This window comes from Trematomus bernacchii, unplaced genomic scaffold (genome assembly GCF_902827165.1).
Source record: "Trematomus bernacchii unplaced genomic scaffold, fTreBer1.1, whole genome shotgun sequence".
Lineage (NCBI taxonomy): Eukaryota > Metazoa > Chordata > Actinopteri > Perciformes > Nototheniidae > Trematomus > Trematomus bernacchii.
Genome location: NW_022987851.1, coordinates 5,045,766 through 5,064,006, shown reverse-complemented (window position 1 = coordinate 5,064,006; position 18,241 = coordinate 5,045,766). Strand labels below are relative to the sequence as shown.

The following is an 18,241-nucleotide window of genomic DNA, read 5'->3' as shown; positions in this document are numbered from 1 at the left end:
CTCAAGTCCATTTTAAAATGCTTCACTGAAAAGAAAATGTTCCAATTGAATAACGACCAAATTTCCATCAAATAAAAGAAAAGATTAACGCAGGCTTTAAATTCTTCACTTAAATTTGGAGATTTTTTGTTTTAAGTAAGGTTAACTCTACTTCTTGAACGTTTCATTTGAAAGAAAATACAAAAATCCAAATTTAAGGGCAACTTTTTCAAAACGTTTTTAACCTATAACCGTAACTGGATCTTAAGATCATATCTCGTTTTTTGTACGGCCCAAAGCCCCTCCCTCCCCAATTTATTTTACTGATGCATCAGTTTTGAAAGCAGTCCTCTCATTTCCTCTAAAAAATAAGTGATGGGTTGGCCAAAATGTACACAGAAATTGTGTTTTTCTGTAAATGTGTTGGGAATCTCAAAAGAGGATAAACCTGTGCATCAGGGCAGCAAGAGCTCGAATTTAAACCACCCCACAAATGTAAAACAATTCCTTAAAGAATGAGACAATTTAGTTAGACAAACTATCAAATCGAGGCGCCCGATCTGGGGCGAGATGCTCTTGTCTCAGTCTTTAAGGTTCTCAGAGTGGCAGCCACTGGCAGTAATGCAGCATCCAATCAAAAAGTAGCAATACACTAAATCTTGAAGGATTACCAAGTTACGCCCTGGAGGCGTTCGCTTTGCCGTTACTGCCGGTGGGCCACAGAGAGACAGGCAGCTGCCAAACGCCTGTGCAGTTAGATCCCGGTTCTCTCAACGAATGCTTCATTTAATTTGAATATTTTTTTTTTCAAACAGCCCTCCCACCCAACCCACAAGACGAAACAGCCAAATTAGATGTGCATGTATTTAAGGGACGACAACGCTGAGAGAACAGGGATCAGTCCTAACCAATGAGAAATAAAAAGGGAATTTTAAACTGAACATCGTCACACTGGTACATTTTAAAAAGAGCTTAAATTAAATGTGCAATACTACTTCTCATTGATTAGAACAGTTGGAAAGCATCTCACCATAACAAGGGGAACCCAGTTTGCAAAAAGGTTTCAAAAGGTGTCTCGATGATCTTAATGCAAAGTAGGTTATGCTGCATAAAAACAAACTGTAACCAAAAGCCCAAATGTCAAAGCAATAGAGAAATAAGCCATAAACTCAGCAGTCTGAGGTGGCCAGGGTTTTTTTTTTCTTTAAACAAGCAGTCCGACTAACAGTAATATGTAAATCTTCTTGCCCATTCCCCCTTTTTGCCAATTTTTTGTTTTGTTCTGCACCACTGTTCCCATTTGGGCATGATGGGCGTTAAAAGCGGTGCAGTCAGTGTTTTTCCTGAACGTCTCTGTGCGCTAAGTGCAGCTCAACCTGCTCAGGTTGTTTAACGAGGCTTCTTTTCTTTTGTTTTTATAAAGCCAGCTAACTTGCGATGCACAGAGATTACATTTCTGCTACATTTTAGTCAGATAGTTTGTTTTGATGCATTAGGCTAACATTCGTCAAAAAGGGGAAATTAATCCACGGCTCCCTGCTCAACATGTGTGAAGCAATGTAGCCGTGCATAAAGAGCACATAGATCAACGTAACAGATAATACCTCCCCCAGAAAACGTATTCTGTTCAAATTCAGCTGCACTGCAGCGAGTAGTACTACTACATGATAGAATATTATTTTCTCTTCCAATAACAACACTCTCTATAACTGCAGATCTTCAGAGTGTGCTCGAGAGTTTGTTTCACAAGTTAAGGCTGGGGACAAACAAATAATTCATTACTCGAATGCTCAACAAAGCCATCCGTCTAGACCAAACTCTTGTTAATACTGCTAGCAGGAGAAAAAGGGCGACAATTTAAACAATCTCATTTTAAGTGCTTTGAACAATTGCACTCTCCTTCAAATGTTGAGGGGCTACAAAGATTATCAGTGATGAACTCTGCCTCCTGAAACATTCCATGCACAAGGTCATTTCAATGTTTTAGATTCTAATAAATTCTGCACTTTCTAAAATTATAAATAAATTCACAGGCCCATATTGCAGATCAAACAAACCGGCAGTAAAAAGGAAACAGTCTCCAGTGCTAACAAGAGAGAAAGGGGGACGAAAAAAAAAAAAAAAGCTCTTCAGTTTGTAGCCAGCCTTTTGAACTTGTTTTTAAAACAATCTTAAAATGAAGGTATATACACAAGGAGTAAAGCGCAGCCAACATGTCCGCTGCACGTCTCGTAGAATTAAGTATGGCCATCCATAGGAAGGTGAAACACAGGACAAACAAAAAACAAAAAAACAAAAGCGTTCCCTACGATTAAACTCCACCGAAACAGGAATCCTCATGACTCGCGGTGTTGAGAGGCTGCTCATTCATTTTTAGTGTTCTGATGCTGAAGACGGAGGAAAGGCTCTGGGTCTTTTAGAAGCACAAGCTCCTTCCAAGTGACCGGACAAGTCTGGCTGTCTCTTGGGAAAAATCCAGCATCTCTGTCCATGGAACATCCAAGTTTGTCCTCATTTATCAGCCAGACTCAAGTGCAGCTAAGCCAGCTAAAAGATAAATCCGACCGGCTTCCCTCCCAAAGATCTCCATTCCTTGCAAACGTATGACCCAACCAAAAAACAGTTATGATTTCACCCATGTGGTTCGGACATTAAATTAGTGTAGCCATTTCTCAATTAGGTGAACGTGAGTGTGTGGCATGAAGTGATCAAGATGAAGGATAATGAGGGGTTATTACTTTAGAACGAGTTGAACTGCTTGTTAAGGCACTTGATACAAATTGGTTAAAACTTTCAAAATAAAACGTGGAGAATGGAGGGTGTCGTATAGCGGTCTGTTGGTGCTGGCTTTGTGTCATTGGTGGATATGAATCTTCACGATGTGCATTGATATATTTTTTTTCTCGACTTGGTCCCATGCTTTCCTCCAGGTGCTCATGTCTTCAGGGTGTGGTGGAGCAGCTCTGAGCCCTATCAAAAAGGCAAATGAGTTCTTCCGAAACGCGTCCATCAAAATACACATTCCTCATGGTGGCATCCAAAAAAGGAAGACAGACAGAAACTGTACATAAAAAAACTAAAACAAGAGAACTCTAAGACGGGGAGGGGGGGGGTGAAAAAAAGATACAAAAGGGGAATGGAGGATGGACTGATCTGAAAAGAAAGAGTGAAATAAGGTTAGTTACTTTAATATCTAAAACATGTTTAAATGATTCAGCATGCAGGAATGAAAAGATGGCATTACAGTTATTCGCACAAAAGGGGGGAGTGTGGGAGAGAAACAGGGATTTAGCCTTTGTAGACCATTTACATGAACAGACACCTATACAACACTCTACAGGAGAGGAGAAACCCAAAAACATATAATAGGGCCCCTTTTCACAATGATGTCTTGTGATCGTTCTTGACTTTTTTTAACAGTTTGTGAATGAAGTGAAACCGAAATATGCCATTTCTAGATTAACTTGAACAGACTTCTTGAAAACGACAAAGACTATGCCTCCTGCAGCTGGTAGAGATGGAGTGACCGGCTGAAGGACACTTGAGCTCAGACGCCTTGTGTAACACGGGGCTTTAACAAAATAAAGTTGAATAAACTGCAGCCATATCAGAGCACAGTAAGAATTACAATGAGTTATTGCTCATGTTCCTACGTCTTCTCACAGCAGGAAACACACCATCAGGGTAATAACCGTAATAATGGTTCATTTATCTTTTGTGGTGCCTTTGAGTTATATGAATGACCCGGCATGCCCAGTAGCAGAACACTAGCACAGCAAATTGTAATGTGACCCATTCATCAGTCTAATAAGAAGATCTATTTTCTTGGCCGGTGTGTTCAAATGGATGCATTGCATCAATAATACAGAAAACGGGAACAGAAGAGCAGCTGAATTATCCTGAAAGAGTAAATATGTGTTGTTTGTATTGGCCTTGTGTCTGTACTCACTGGCTCATGGCTTGATTTCTTCGCCACTCTCGCTGTGGTACTCTGCCACGTATAAGCTCTTGTCGATGATGCCGGGGATGGGCTTGATCTCTGTTCCGAGCTGCTCCTCGATCCCCTTCAGGTTGAAGCGGTCATCGTAGGTGATGAGGTTGATGGCCAGACCCAAGTGTCCAAATCGGCCTGGAGATTAAGAATGTGAAGGTTTCAATCATTATTCTCAGCTACAGCAATCATTATTTGTACAAGAGGGAAACAACATAACCAGTATTGGCACTTACCAGATCTACCGATGCGATGAAGGTACGTTTCTCCCAGCTTGGGAAAGTCGAAATTGATCACAACATTCACAGCTTGAATGTCAATTCCTCTTGTGAAGAGGTCTGGAGGAAACAAAGAAAGAAGGCAAACTTATATTAACACCATTATATATCTGAAGCAATATGTTATGTGCATAACAGTCAGTTCAATTATATTTTAACCTATATGACTCCGCTAGAATTCAAAAGATGAAAACAATAATGGTGTTCTGATTAGTACCAAACTAACAACCGAAAAACGTGGACAAACCTGTGAAGCAAGTCATTTCAAGCAAACATGTCACAACAAAATAATATGTACAAATGTGTCACCACAATAACAGTTTCCCTTTCGTTTCTTTTCAGTCTCACTGTAGCAAAACCTCCCATTACCCAGGCTAACGGCACACTCCAAACTGTTGTGCACTTCCACAGGCACCTTGGGCTCTCTGTGGTCAGCCTTATCAGTTTTCATGCTGGAAACTCATCAAAATGGTTCCATTCTTTCATGATCAGGTGGGTAATTCCAGTAAAAAGGTTTTCTAACTACAAGATTTTTTAAATCTGAAACCTGATGCATTGTTCTGCTATGGCTGTATACGAATTTGGAACAGCAGCTTGTCTTCAGTATGATACATCCTTCTGGTAAACGCTGTGAGCCAAACAGCTGTTTATGTCCACTATATTCACACATGCAAAACACAAATTCTGGATTACATTCTAAAAAGTACATTTTGGTAAGGAAGGTTGTGCTCAACTGTAGCTTGCTAGTTGGATTAGCCTGTTGAATCAAGCTCAATTGAGAACAATATGTCTAGCTGTATGCAGATGTTTACCTGAAGTCCATTTCACAGTAAGCAATACAAATATTACATTTTAACTAAGCACTTCCCAAACCCTCCAGCCTTCCTTTTTTTTGTACAAAGATGCTTTAAAGCTGCTTGCTGAAAGTAAACTGTTTCATTATTTGTACAGTTCTACTTGTAACATTTGGAGTAGTACATGCACATGGCTCTCCCACTTACCAGTGCAGACAAGATTCCGGCAGAGGCCGTTTCTGAAGTCGTGGAACACACGGTTGCGATGCTCCTGGAGAGCAGAAAAGACATGTCCAGTAAGCCTCACATGTGGTGGATCTGCAGTGCAACACTTTCCTGTTTTTGTGGCGTATTAGCACCACGTTAGCTCTGTTGTGAACATCTGTAAACCTTTTCTAAAGTACAAGCTGCCAAACTAGGATGTTATGTGAATCCATTCAAATGTAAAAGTCAACCTGAAAGAGTAGAAGACAAATAACAAGGCAGCACAGTCAAAACGCTGTGGTTTGTAGCGCATGTTGTTCAGTTACCCAGTTGTCAACAGGACTGTTTCTCAGAGCTAGCAGTGGCAGCAACGCTCCAAAAATAGAGCATTCACATCAAGTCGAGGGACATGCATGTCTACACGATGCGCCACTTTATTGCACACCAAAAGTTAAAGCAGCAGCTGTCCTGGCATGCACCCATCGCCACCTGTGTGTATTTTGGTCTTAAAGCTGGTCGTGCTGGTATTTCTGAGGCAGTGCTTTGAGCTGACCTGTCTCATCTTGGCATGAATGTAGAAACATGAATAACCGAGCTGGGAGATCTTCTTGGCAAGGAGCTCTACTCGCTGAGAGGAGTTGCAGAAGATTATAGACTGGTTGATCTGGAGCTGCAAATTAAAAGAAAAAAACAGCAGTGAATCCAGGTGTAGTCAATGTTGAAATAAATATGTGTATGAAATGAAAACATGTAAAAATGACTGCGTTATTTATGACGGGACAGTTTTTATTACAAGCCTGCAGTCAAGATGGCCTTTTACATCGGTTTTAAATAACACAGCTTGAGTTTATAAAAAGAAAAAGGACACTTACCCTGGAGAACAAGGTGTTAAGGCAATGGACCTTTTGCCTTTCAGTTACATAAGCGTAATACTGAGTCACACCCTTCAGTGTAAGCTCCTCCATCAGGTTGATCTCATAGGGTTTCTGCAAGTGTGCGTTCTACAAAGCAGGGGGAGACAGGAGCCGTTATGATCAGGTTGTGCCGCAGATTATGAAGGCTGATTTGCGCTGAGCAATAAGGAATGATAAAGACAAGTTCTTGGATCAAACCGGAGAAATATGTACCATAAACTTCTGCACGCTGAGAGGAAAGGTAGCAGAGTAAAGCAGGATCTGCCTCTGTTTGGCCAGGAAGCCCAGCATCTCCTCCATCATGGACACAAAGTCCTGAGACAGGAGTTTGTCAGCCTGTAGAACAGAGGAGCATGGGAGATGGAGAAGGGCAAGTTGATATCAGTCTATCGGTGCAGAATATACTGTAAAGTCACACTGGTAGATGTAGAACAATAAGGGAACGATAAATAAACAATTCAACTCACTTCATCCAGAACGACCATGTGCACTTGATTGACTTTGGCCACTCCTTTCTTGATGAGGTCCAAAATCCTCCCAGGAGTAGCAATGACCACATGTACTGTAAAATAAATAGAACATTTGGAAAACAAATTAAATAAATATAGCAGACACACGGGGCTTAAACTAAAGAAAGACAGTGATGAGTTGGCTCAGGATTTTAAATAAGTATAGCTAAAAAACTAATTGATACGTCATGTCAATCGCACTGGCAATATTCAGCCATGTGTGACTGCAGTATAGAAAGCTGTATCTAATTCTGAGGAATATCTATAAATATTTGGCAATATTCACTCTTGATTGGCTGCCAAAGTTCAATCGTCTTCCAATCAAACATCAACCAAAAATATTAAAAAACACACCACAGTGAAACATGTCCTGATAACAGGGTTTATATGCAATCTGTTTTGTTTATGGGGCGAGTAAGTACAAAGATGATTGCCTTTAGAGATACTCAGATTGAAAATATCCAACCAAAGAGGATAGGGACTCTTTACTATCTGCGTTATATACTGACAGTATCAGATAAGACTTTCCAGACTCAAGACTAACAACTTGAACTCAAAATATAAATCCACCTAAAGATATGCCCAATTTGATGTTGCCATTTTTATTTTCAACAGAACAGATTGGGGATTCGATTTGCTTGTGTTTAAATAATATGTAACAAAACGTATTTTAGATATTAACACAGTAATTGGCATGAAACCAAACAAAGCAGCAGCATATGTAAACATCAATGGCACAGTGCATGTGTATCAATTGTACTTACCCGTTTCATCAAGTCTCATGATGTCGTCGCGGAGGTTGGTTCCACCTGTGGTCGCCATTACCTTCACTCCACCCATGTGTTTGCTGACCTGGATACTTATTTGGCTAACTTGCAGAGCCAGTTCTCTGGTGGGTACTATGACCATAGCTGGAATAAAAGCAAAAACAATCTTGTGAGAAAAGTACTCGCACATTTTAATCATGAAAAAAAGCTTTAAAACCATTAAAGGTAGGGTAGGTACGTTTGAGAAACCGGCTCGAGATACACTTTTTGTTATATTCCATGGAATGCTCTTAACATCCCGATAGCAATGAATATCTTAAGTGCTTTGACAAAAAATCCATAAAAAAAAATTTCATCTGTGGAAGCCGTAGTACTGTAAAAAGCACGACCAATCATTTTAGCCGGCCCGGCTAAAATAACTGGATGGCCTACCTGCCTGTCAGCCTTCCATCTGTGCACAAACTTATCTCGTGCACTCATTGGTCATGTGCGCGTTCGTGTGTGTTGGAGGAGGGGCTCTGTAAGGAAGTGGCAGATTTTCTCCGGTTGTGGATTTTCAAATTCTAGCGATCTCGAGCCGGTTTCTCAAACTTACCTACCCCACCTTTAAGCTTCACAAAAACCTTGATTATAGTCTTTATTAAAGTTTGACAGAGGGTGATCATTTAATTATTATTTTTGAATATAATCATACAACTAGGTCAGAAACTTTTCTTAATTATTGATACATCTTGAACAAATTCAATTTACTCATCAATCAAGTCAGAGAAGACTATTAAATATTCCCAATTGATAGAATAGAACTTCAGATTTTTGCTTGAACAATTATGAAAGACTTCAGCGAGAATCAAGAGTTCACTTTTTGACTTTAACTGTAGCAGAAAATGAGCTGTGTCACCTTGTATGCAGTCCCTCTTCAGGTCAATGCGTTCAAGTAAGGGAATGAGGTAGGCTCCACTCTTCCCTGTGCCGTTCTTGGCTCTGGCCAAGATATCTCTTCCTGACAGTGCGATGGGAATGCTTTCCTCCTGAACAACAAGCAGAAATGACAGATTCATACACAGTTCTACATGTGTTGGTTGGTACAGTCATTGCATTGCCTGTTCTAACAAAATATATTCAATTTAAACTGGATGGAAAGTAAAATAGTAACAGTACTGAGGTATTGGTCTATTAATACCCCATGCATGCAGGCTGCTCAGCAACACAAGTTAAACCCTCTTAGTGGGTCTATCTGAATAGGTCAGACGAGGAGAACTCGGGGGATCAAACTCATTAGAATAAATGGTCTGTGAACCATGAAAATACAAAATGTAATGGCATTTCAGCCATCACGATTTTAGTCTGGACCTAAGCAGTGGACAGAGATAATGCCATGCCAAGAGTTTGCCTAAAAAAGGCTCAACTCTTTGAATAAAGGCTTACTTTCTTATGCTGCTTCACCAGAGCCTGACTAAGGACCAAACCAAATTCTAAACCCACAGTATCCAGATTTTAAACAAATCCCCACCATTAGGATTCAATTTGAAATTGAGACGCAGGAGTTATATCACATAAAAAACCCTAAAAAGTGATTTACTGATAGACAATAATAAATAAAAGTATTTTGTATGCCTAATTAAGCAAAGGTATCAAATAGAATATTTTGTCAATATACTGGAATGACTAACAAGATTTTAAGAAGGTGACAAAGCTTATAATAAAAAAGGCATGCCCTCCTTTAAACACAAACGTGCCTTCTTGATTAAATCTGAGTTTTGTCTCAATGTACCTGGATTGGAGAGGGCTTTTCCCAGCCCATCTCAAAGATTCCCATTAGCAGCTCCCTCTTTAGGCAGTAATCTTCAAACTCGTTGCCTTTAGTTGCAGTCACATCCTGTCATCATAAAAACAAGCAATAATTAGCATTTGGTTGAAAAGATTTAAACAGAAAGTTACTAAACTAATAAATTATGACTAGCTGATAATGAAAGGAGAGGTTTTTATTTTCCTAAATAAGTGCACTAAAGTGTTAACCAATTATAGAAATTCCCAATAAAAAAGGGCTCTTCAAATAAAAAGATATCATGAAAGCACATGTAAACAAAGAATTTATAGAAACAAACATTGTGAAATAGTTTTTTTTCTTAAATCTAACCAAGTGAAGCATGTTGTGAAGAAGAAGAAAAAAAGAAAACACCACTTTCAGATCAAAAAGCCCAGACAGGTGGATTCAAGTGAAACACTAAACAGGTCAAACACTAACAATAAAACTGCAACAACTTTAAGAGGAACATTTTAAGAATGAAAGTATGTTCAAATAAAAAAAGGACACAATATAAATATAAAGGCCCCCCAGATCTTAGTGGATAATGTCTGTTAAGGCATTACAGCGTATTTATGGTTAACAGAAAGTCAATACATGCATATTGTATTGCTTCTTTTTTTCATGTGAAATGTTGTATCATTTGCACCAAAGTAATGGTATGTAAATAACATTCTTATTAAATGAACATAGCCAAGTTTAGCAGGGTTTTCTAGCATGGCTGGCAAAAAAACAAACAATTGCTGACATTTTAATGAAAAATGTATAAATGAGAGCACGTGACCTAACTAGAAACAACATGTCAAAAGCAAAACAGAAGAACTATGTTTTACAAACCGATGTTCTCATCCTCGTGTCTTTTGGGGGCAATTTCAAATTTTTCTTCCAGTCGTCTCCAAGCCTATGAAAGATAAAGTTATTTTTAGCATGAAACATAAGATTTGACAGCAATAACTTTGACAACATGTCATATTTCATCACTCACTTGATGACAGCGTTGGTTGTAGGGGCCGGTAGGGAATTGCCATTGTTGATTGTGCCTTTCATCTGATTGAGCTGCTGTTGAGGGCCTCCCACACCTCCACCTGGCGCTCCAGCAGTCTTCACTGAACCTCGGAGCTGTCCATTCTGGTTGGACAAGCCCAAAATCATTGGGTTCTCTGTCCTGGCGGTACTCATGTTTGCTATGCTTTCTTCTTCCAGTAGCAATGAGGTATCTATCAGTCTCTAGATGCAGCGAGTCCGCTCTGCTGGGACCACTCAATACTTAAGGTTGTCCTTCACTCTTGAGACTTCAATAATTATCCAAATGTAAATTGTTCAAATCGTGTTTGTCTCAGCAGGTTCCTCAACAGTACTGCCGTGTGTGGGTCGTCAAGTGTAAAAAATAACAAATTCCTCTTCTTATTTTTTAATTAGGATTTAGCATAGATGGAATTATCTGCCATTGCCATATGGAAAACCATACACCAGAAGGGCTGATCTAGCTTTCAAGTACTGGCAGACTCTTCAGCTAGCCATCTTGTTTAGCTTCACAGAGCCGCTGCGTCCTTTATCAGGTTTCTCCAACCCTGAAACATACGGGACAGAGAGTGTTAGAAACATCTTATCCGACAAAACAATTCCATGATGATAAGCAGCAAATTACAATATGCTGTATTTGGAGGGTATGGAGACATATCAAATCATTATTCAGCTGAATAACTGGCCGGCCTACATGTCAAAAGTTGACCGACACAGCGGTGATTCGTAATGTTATTTAGTTAACCTTTGCTTGCTTATATGAAAACAACATTGAATTTCGAGGTCAATCCCAACATTAGGTTAACTGTAAAGTAACCCCAACGCTGTCACCTGAAAGTCTTAAGAGGATAAATATCTAAACACCGACGAGGAGCAGTTTCTGTCTGTTAAATACAACCAACTAGATGCTAGCGTTAGCCTTCTGCTAGCCGTGGACTTCTGGCTAACTAGCAAACGAAGCTTTAGCTTCGTGCTAATGTTTTGCTGGTTCGGTTAACGACGTTACAATACTGGATTCAGAGTATTGTATGTAACGGTCAGATTGTTATAACACCATTCGAAATAATACTTGACACTCTTTCCAAAGAGTACTATTTGACAAAATGAGATAGCCACCATTTACTAATCTCAGTCAGGTAGTTAGCTCAGCCAACTCGTTTTCCGTGCTAGGTCGGCTAGCAAGCTAACAAACTGGTGAAATAACATTTACAGTAAACGCCAAATGTACTAGTCACCTAAACATAATGAGAAATAGGGTAAAGAACCATGCAAAGGTAGGAATAGTTTAGATGTACATGCAGTTACCTTGGTTAGCTGAAATTACCGGTTCTCTATGCGGTGTTTGTAAGGTGTTCTCAATGTTTTAGCTGACTACGAAAGAGGCTTGTCAACCAACTGTCCAAGATGGCTTCCACTCGCTTTTGAACCCGCCCCCATCCACCTAATCAGCTGATTTCATTTATAATCAAGGATTTACCTATGGGGTGAGCTTTCATGATGATACTTTCAGACTAATTTATATTACCAATGTACAAACACTCCACTGCATCCATCGAGCCAGAGCTTTTCTTGGTATTGTGTGCATCCGTGTTCTTTTTCCTTCAAATTAATGTCAGCTACATCTTCTGTGTCATGGTTGATGCCACTTTCTAAGAAAACAAATCACTCAAAATGTAAAATTGTAATAATTGTTAACATTACCCAATCTTACTCTGATAACTTGCTTGGAGAGGGATTATGCCAAATACTTTCACTAACATTATAGTGTCAAATGCACTTCCACATTACCAAAGCTTTATTGTGCATAATGTACTCTATTTCATTTTTCAAGCTTAATAGGAGAGTACATGTCAGGAGAAAAGGGCAAAATAAATGTGTGGCAACCCCACCTCAACCCAAGATGGGTTGATGTTTGTACATGTCATTGACCATATTATAACTTGCCGGTATATTTTTTACAGCCTGGCCTATATTCCACATCATACTATAGGCCTACTAGTTTAATTAGGCCTCAATAAACACATTAACAACATTTATTTATTTTTCGACCAGGTAATTAGTTTTACATTAAAAAATGGCATGTCAATAATTAGTTTATTCAGTGATTCACTTAATTACTAGTTGGTTTAGTTTTATAGTGGTTCTGCTGCTCTCAAAAAGTGGCAAGCTGTATTGAATTATGAATGGGACATAAGAAACTGAGATCAGTATGGGACATTTACTCCATGTTCAGCACTTTAAAGCAATATTTATTTAACTAGGGCTATATAACTGACTTCTCAAGAATGCCATGTTTACACTCACATACAGTACAGACTTAGAATCTGACGTGTACACCCGGTCTGATCTACAGGCCATGGAGCAGTCTGGGGTTGAGGGCCTCCCTACAGAGTTCCAAAGTGGCTTTCTCCATCTGAATGTATCCTAGCTACAGTAGTAAATAACACTTTCTGCTTTCAATCTAATCACTAATCTAATTATGGATACATTGAGGCTATTATTTGAGATATAAGTAAAAAAACAACATTGATATCAAGGGCAAATCTGAATGATGCATGGAGTCTTCTCACACTTACTGCTAGAGGTTGGCTGGATGTTTATACACCATACCATGCGTGATAAGGTTATAGCCCAAAATACGCAAATACATCTGGTTCTGTATGATTGCCTCTTGTTGCTTGTTGAAAAGCTAGGATATAGTGTAGGGTGTGGTTACTTGACATGCATTACTGCTCTTTCATGCTTACTATAGGAAGCCTCATATTTAAAGCGTGTTTATTTTAAATCTTTGTTTTTTAACAATCCCACACCCAGCACTAAAAGGCATAAAAGCTCATACGGCAGTGTACGAAATACATTAAGGTGGCCAAAACTGACCAACATGGCTGTAACAAACACCTTTGCTGTTTTTGAGGTAAGAAATGATTTAACATTTTTAAAGTGAATGGTAATTGATATCAAAATGTCAAGTCTCTTATCCTATCGAAGGTCACAATCTTATATCTAATATAAGATATTAAAATAAAGCAATTTCTATGCACTTAAAATAATGGGTGTCATCGTAAGCAACAGTCCAAGTCTTACTGTGATTTAGTCTATTGTTAAATGTCCTTTTAACTACAAATGGACAACTTTCAGTATCCAGAATAACCTTTAATTGTCTGCTGCAGCATCTGACATTTAAAACACTAGATTTAAAGGTAACAACAAACATGTAGCTGCTTGATAAGTTCTACATGTATTTTGAATTGTCTCAACTTTGAGAAACATATTTTATACGCTACAGTAGCATGAATTACTGAACATTAGAACTGCACCTGAACAGGCGGGTCCGTTACATTATGATTCACTGCTGAAATAGACAAGGAAGAAATTCACTGTAATACATCATCTGGTATGTGTTTAACATAAAGGAGAGTGCCGGTGTACTTTTAAAAATGTTATATTTTTTTATAAATGCACTCATGTAGGAGGAAAAAATGATATGATCAATCACACTAATGCAATTAAAAATAGAGATTATTTATGTTTTCAAATCAAAACAAAACCTGTGTGGTGATCCAAATTGCTTGTTATTTGAGTCAAATGTATAAGTCTAATTATTGTAGATTAAATTACATTATAACATTTTGGTAAAACATGTTATATAAGAGCAAACTGTAGTATTTTACCGTGTATTTTAGGCTCAGTAATAACATTGACAGTCATGGCAGCACTGATTCCATTTAAAATTGTATAATTTTGAAATGTAATGTTTTGTTTCTTCTTTTATGAGAAGGAAAACTAATGTATAAGTAAAGAATTATTCCCCTTTTACTTTAATTCTGAAGTTACTGTAGCACAAAGAACATCCTGCTACTTAATTGCCTGCTATTACATTGAAATACTATTACATTCAAGGTGATGCGTTCAGAGTTGTATGTCAAACTTTGAATGTGTTCGTACAATATCACATTTTATCCAAATTTTTCAGAATTCAGAAATTTGAATATAATTGAATATGTTTATGCTTTTATTTTATATTTTATTTTATTAGCTGGGATTTGTTTACCAGATATATAACCCACATGGTTGTTACTTAAAGGGAAAAAGTTATTACATTTAATTTGTTAGTATACGTCCCAAATAATATGTCTTATGTCTTAAACATTGCATTACAATGAAGAGGAAGTGAAAAAACCTGGCCTATACTGTGTTTCCTGCCTAATCATTTGACTTAAAAACACGGAACGAAGAAAAACCAAAGTAGCGCTATTAAAGCTTATGTAACGGTTCATTCACCCCAACCCAAATTAACGCAGTTGTGTTATTCCACAGCACACAAGGTGATTCTCCAACTGTGAAGTTATTATTAAAATAGCATTTCCTCTTTGTGTTTTACAGATGGGAGACAATGAATATTCTGTTAATTACACAGACTACATTTACGACAACAATTCGTTGGTCTGTGATGATGATGGGATCGGCCTGCAGGCGTTTCATGCCGTTTTCCAACCCGTGCTGTACAGCCTGATCTTCCTGCTGGGTGTAGCAGGAAATGGCCTGATGATAACCATCCTCCTGCGACGTTGGCGCCGCCTGCGCATCACAGAGATCTACCTGCTGCACCTGGCCCTGTCTGACCTCATGCTCCTTCTCACATTCCCCTTTGATATAGTTGAGAATGTTGCTGGCTGGCTGTTTGGAGAGTTTCTCTGCAGGCTGATGGGTCTGGTGAAAAACCTAAACCTCTACTGTGGGAGTTCCCTTCTGGCTTGCATTGGCTTTGATCGCTATTTGGCCATTGTTCATGCTATTCCCAGCATGCAAAGTCGACGTCCGAGAACAGTGCACCTGACATGCTTTTCATTGTGGCTGCTCTGTTTGGGGTTATCGATACCCAATGCTGCTTTTCTTTCTGTGGGGGGAAACGACACAAACACACCTATACTCCTCTGTTCCTATCATCTTCACCTTATCCATGGCAACAACTGGGTTTTGACTAAAAGAGTGCTAGATCATGTTTGCTTTTTCCTTCCTCTCGCTGTCATGAGCTATTGTTACACAGCAGTGGTAGTTACTTTGTGCAAGAGTCAGAAAAGCAACGCAAAGCAAGGAGCAATTCGACTGGCTTTACTCGTCACGCTCGTCTTTTTCTTCTGTTGGCTACCATACATTATCACCTTACTGATCATAACTTTGGGCGACCTGGAGGTTATCACGTATGACAACTGTACTTCTTATGACCTAGTTCAGCCGATGCTTGATTTGACAAAAAGCATCGGCCTCTCACACTGTTGCCTGAACCCGTTCTTGTATGCCTTTGTTGGGGTGCGGTTTCGCAATGAGCTGATAAAGTTACTGTGTCAGATGGGCTGCAGCTGGGTTTGTCTTCCTTTCATGAGAGCTCAGGGTCACAGCCGACCATCCATTTCTGATGGAGGATTAACTAGCAGCAACATCCTCATCTAATCAACTCTGTGTCAGCTGTTACTAAAAAAACTTCTGTTCTGCAGAATTTCATTTGTCATTATGTAAAATATCACCACATGTTCTGACAATATAGTACCCACTTTGTTTGTAATAAAAATGTTTGTTTTTTACTCTGTCAAAAAGGAAAAGGTTATTGTTGTCTGGAATCGGTTTGAACTTTTACTTTAGCTACTGATATTTCCATTGAATAAAAATGTCATATATTATAAATAAACCTTGTCTTGTTGTCAAATGTATAAAGCATTAATAATTGACACAATAACAGAAACTAAAACCACCATAGAGATCAGTATTATTCTATTTTTAGACTTCTATTAAAACACTGTTATACAGAACAACTGCAAACAATCACAAATTGCATCTTATATACAGCAAGTATATATATATTATATATATTTATATGTATATACATGTATACACTGTATATCTATACCGTATATACTGTATATGCATACACATATATAGTTCCTTTGCACAACAGTTTGGTAGTTGGAGAAAATAAATCAATGGTATTAAAACAAATAGAAATTTGAGGCACTCCTCTCCTGAAAGCCACTCTGTTCCAACAACAAATACACACATCTTTGAAATATACATATTTTACAGTATTTTAGAAAATGGCTTCAGATTTGTCATTGAATCGTGTTACAGTGCTTTTAAATATTTAATTTAATTTGTAATCCAAAATGATTTAACGTTTTTACAGATCCTCTTTTTGAAATAACTGCAAGAATAACATTAATGAAAACAATTCGACACAATGGGAAGGTGACCTAGTCGACGGTTGTTGTTTTTTTTGTTTTTTGTTGATTTTTGATACAGTTTATTTGAACTGGATCAGAATGGCATATTGGCCATACCTCCGGGGCCATAGCCAAGGGGACTGTCCAGAGACATTCCCCGCTGTCTGAGAGACTGGGGGCCCATCATACCAGCCTGTGGGTGGTTTGGGGCCATCATGGGACCCTGAGGGGACATAAGAGGACCCTGGGGGCCAAAGGGATCCCCTGGAAGTGACATGCCGCGCTGCTTAGCCTGCATCATCATAATGTTTTGCTGTGCCATCAGATTGTGTGAGTGCTGCTGGGACGACATCATGCCAGGGTAAGGGTTGGATGGATGGTGGAGAAGGCTGTTCGCCATCATGGCTTGCTGATGCTGGAGCTGCTGCTGGGGCCCGATGCCTGTCCTTCCCATCATATGTCCAGGAGGGCACATGGGGCCCATGCCACCCCCAGGAACCATCCCTCTAGATCCACCATGAGGAATACCCATGTTATGGCGTATTCCACCATGTGAGGGGTGAGGCGCCAGCTGCTGTTCGGCCATCATATTCTGCAGGTTGGCTAAATGGGGGTTGGATGAATGACCGCCGCCATGTGGAGGGCCAGAAGACAGCTGTTTGAGGAGCTGCTGTGAAGTAGCTTGTGGCCCCTGATGTGGATTCTGATGTGGCTCGCTCTTAGGGAAATACTGAAGAGTGCTACTGGGCTTATCAGAAGGAATGATGCGGGAGAGATCAAACTCAGGGATACCCGTGTGACTGGTTCGCATAACATCACTTAGATCATTGCCGTCCCCCATGGGCAAAGAGGCGAATGAGTCAGAGGGATGTGAGGGCCGCTGGTGAGGATGACCTTTTCTAAGCAGGTGTAACTGCTGAGGTGACAGAATATCCTCATTAGACTGATGGAAATTATGTGACATTCCTCCGATGGGTGAGTGCATGGGCCCATGAGGTGGTTGGTGGATGCGAGAGAAACCGGCCATCTGGTTCTGAGATAAAGGTGAAACATTGCAGGGCCCCATTCCGTCAGGGGCCCCTCCTCCCATCATGGCCGAATTCATGGCAGGCATGCCCATTGGATTTGGTGAAGAAAGCATAGGTCCGGAGGCGTCATGGGACAGGTGTTGCTGACCTTGGCTTACAATACCCATGGGGCTTTGTGGATCACTGTGGGAGCCAATGGAGCACTGGGAGACAAGCATCTGGGAGGCCTGGCTGTTCACCATGTTTCCTGGTGATAAAACAAGGCAAGAAATAAAATAAATAATATTTAGCAATACGCTGACATTATTTAAACCCATCATACTTAATATAATTAATATAGAATTTATGAAATATTAATACGAAGTCTATTCATATTATAAAGTAGCTGTACCATCATATGATCGTTTTGCAAGCAGATTTTTAAATAGAAAACCAACATCGATCTCAGAATTAGTCTTTCATTGTTTCTTACCTCCAATGCTGACACCAGATAGAAGAGGTCGATCTGGAAGCATCTCATCATCGGAATTAGAAATTGTTTTGATTGCATCGTGGTAAAGAGGAGTAGAACTGGGCATGGCATACTTGGACATCTGAGACATGATAAGAGATAAAGGATTCTGAGTTGGGGGGTTATCGGGAGAGGAAGTAAATGGTATGCTAGGATTCATAGAGCCTGGCTGGCTAATGGGTGTCGAGTTGGAACTCCTGGGGGGAAGTGATTGACCTGCAAGG

General features: G+C 39.5%; 3 protein-coding genes across 7 annotated transcripts in view; 1 reads left to right on the top strand and 2 right to left on the bottom strand.

Moving 5' to 3' along the window:
- Positions 1-818: 818 nt before the first annotated feature.
- On the bottom strand, positions 819-11,853 carry ddx6 (DEAD (Asp-Glu-Ala-Asp) box helicase 6). The gene is made up of 14 exons (XM_034112999.1): positions 11,569-11,853; positions 10,226-10,811; positions 10,078-10,141; positions 9,208-9,312; positions 8,335-8,464; positions 7,434-7,580; positions 6,628-6,722; positions 6,374-6,496; positions 6,119-6,247; positions 5,800-5,916; positions 5,250-5,313; positions 4,207-4,308; positions 3,929-4,108; positions 819-3,132 (listed from the first exon to the last, which is right to left on the bottom strand). The coding sequence occupies exons 2-13, from the start codon at positions 10,417-10,419 to the stop codon at positions 3,933-3,935; spliced, it is 1,446 nt and encodes a 481-aa protein (XP_033968890.1). The 5' UTR covers positions 10,420-10,811; positions 11,569-11,853; the 3' UTR covers positions 819-3,132; positions 3,929-3,932.
- A 1,158-nt stretch (positions 11,854-13,011) lies between these two features.
- LOC117468759 (C-X-C chemokine receptor type 5) lies at positions 13,012-15,882 on the top strand. The gene is made up of 2 exons (XM_034113025.1): positions 13,012-13,177; positions 14,647-15,882. The coding sequence occupies exons 1-2, from the start codon at positions 13,145-13,147 to the stop codon at positions 15,712-15,714; spliced, it is 1,101 nt and encodes a 366-aa protein (XP_033968916.1). The 5' UTR covers positions 13,012-13,144; the 3' UTR covers positions 15,715-15,882.
- Positions 15,883-16,017: 135 nt separating this feature from the next.
- Positions 16,018-18,241, bottom strand: part of bcl9l (bcl9 like) — a 28,483-nt gene continuing 26,259 nt past the window's right edge. For 4 of the 5 annotated variants that reach the window (XM_034113023.1, XM_034113020.1, XM_034113022.1 and 1 more), the window contains 2 exons: positions 17,979-18,233; positions 16,573-17,753 (listed from right to left, as the gene is read on the bottom strand). In XM_034113023.1, the coding sequence (XP_033968914.1) occupies positions 16,573-17,753; positions 17,979-18,233 (1,436 nt within the window). Of the gene's footprint in view, positions 17,754-17,978; positions 18,234-18,241 lie in introns of all 5 variants that reach the window. The other variant, XM_034113024.1, reaches the window with a different exon arrangement.

Coding starts and splice junctions, on each gene's coding strand:
- LOC117468759 (XM_034113025.1), top strand. CDS start 13,145: ATGGCTGTAACAAACACCTTTGCTGTTTTTGAG. Junction 13,178..14,646: donor ACACCTTTGCTGTTTTTGAG/GTAAGAAATGAT, acceptor TGTGTTTTACAG/ATGGGAGACAATGAATATTC.
- ddx6 (XM_034112999.1), bottom strand. CDS start 10,419: ATGAGTACCGCCAGGACAGAGAACCCAATGATTTTGGGCTTGTCCAAC. Junction 6,723..7,433: donor CATGAGACTTGATGAAACGG/GTAAGTACAATT, acceptor TTTATTTTACAG/TACATGTGGTCATTGCTACT. Junction 4,309..5,249: donor CCGGAATCTTGTCTGCACTG/GTAAGTGGGAGA, acceptor TGTTTCCTCCAG/ACCTCTTCACAAGAGGAATT.